The 716-nt window shown below is 68.3% G+C and overlaps 1 protein-coding gene across 1 annotated transcript in view; it reads right to left on the reverse strand.

The window, feature by feature from the left end:
* ENGASE (endo-beta-N-acetylglucosaminidase) overlaps positions 1-716 on the reverse strand; it is an 8,024-nt gene that overhangs the window by 458 nt on the left and 6,850 nt on the right. Inside the window, exons 10-11 of the mRNA XM_005884314.1 lie at positions 487-635; positions 6-66 (exon numbers count right to left, since the gene is read on the reverse strand). Of these exons, the coding sequence (XP_005884376.1) occupies positions 6-66; positions 487-635 (210 nt within the window). The remainder of the gene's footprint in view (positions 1-5; positions 67-486; positions 636-716) is intronic.

Consider the following 716-nt stretch of genomic DNA (forward strand, 5'->3'; position numbering starts at 1 on the left):
CCCACCTGGCCAGCCTGGTGGGGGGCACCTGGAGGGGTCGGGGTCTGTGCCTGGAGCTGGTTTCTGCTGGGAAAGGACACGGGACTTGAGGAAGAGGAGAAGCCGCACCAGGAGTCCCTGAGGGGGGCCCGGGGCTGGGCCAGACCCCCGTGGCCCCAGGGCACGTGGCCTCCCTGACAGGCTGAGGCTGCAGCGGGAGACCAGGGCGGAGCGGAGGCAAGTATGTGGGTGGGTGCTCAGGACAGGCCCCTCTGCGGTCTCCTGGCCTCTCCCTGACCCCTGGGTGTCCTCCCTCTCGATGCCACGGCCAGCAGGAGGAAAAACCCCCTGAGCTGGGCCACAGTGGCGCCGTCCCCCCCAGAGGCGGATGCCGGGCACTGCCCACACCAGCTCCCCGCACCCCCACCTTCTGGATGCCTCCCCCACAAAGCGTCCCGAGAAGGAAGAGACCTGGGAGGCAGGCAGGAGCCAGCTTGGTCCCCTCACCATTCAACGCCGAGATGCCCCTGACGTAGCAGCTGCCCGCGTCCCCTGTGGTGAGCTCCAGAGCCACTCTGACCTCCGAGGTCCCCTCCAGCTTATACACCAGGGACAGGAAGAGCTTGGGGGGCACCGGGACCTGCAGGGAGAACAACCTGGAGAAGGAAGGTCCTGCGATGAGAGGCCACAGCTGAGAGCCAGGCCGCCAGGCGGGCCACCCTCTCCCTCCAGGGACA

Source organism: Myotis brandtii, unplaced genomic scaffold (assembly GCF_000412655.1).
Source record: "Myotis brandtii unplaced genomic scaffold, ASM41265v1 scaffold825, whole genome shotgun sequence".
NCBI classification, from domain to species: domain Eukaryota; kingdom Metazoa; phylum Chordata; class Mammalia; order Chiroptera; family Vespertilionidae; genus Myotis; species Myotis brandtii.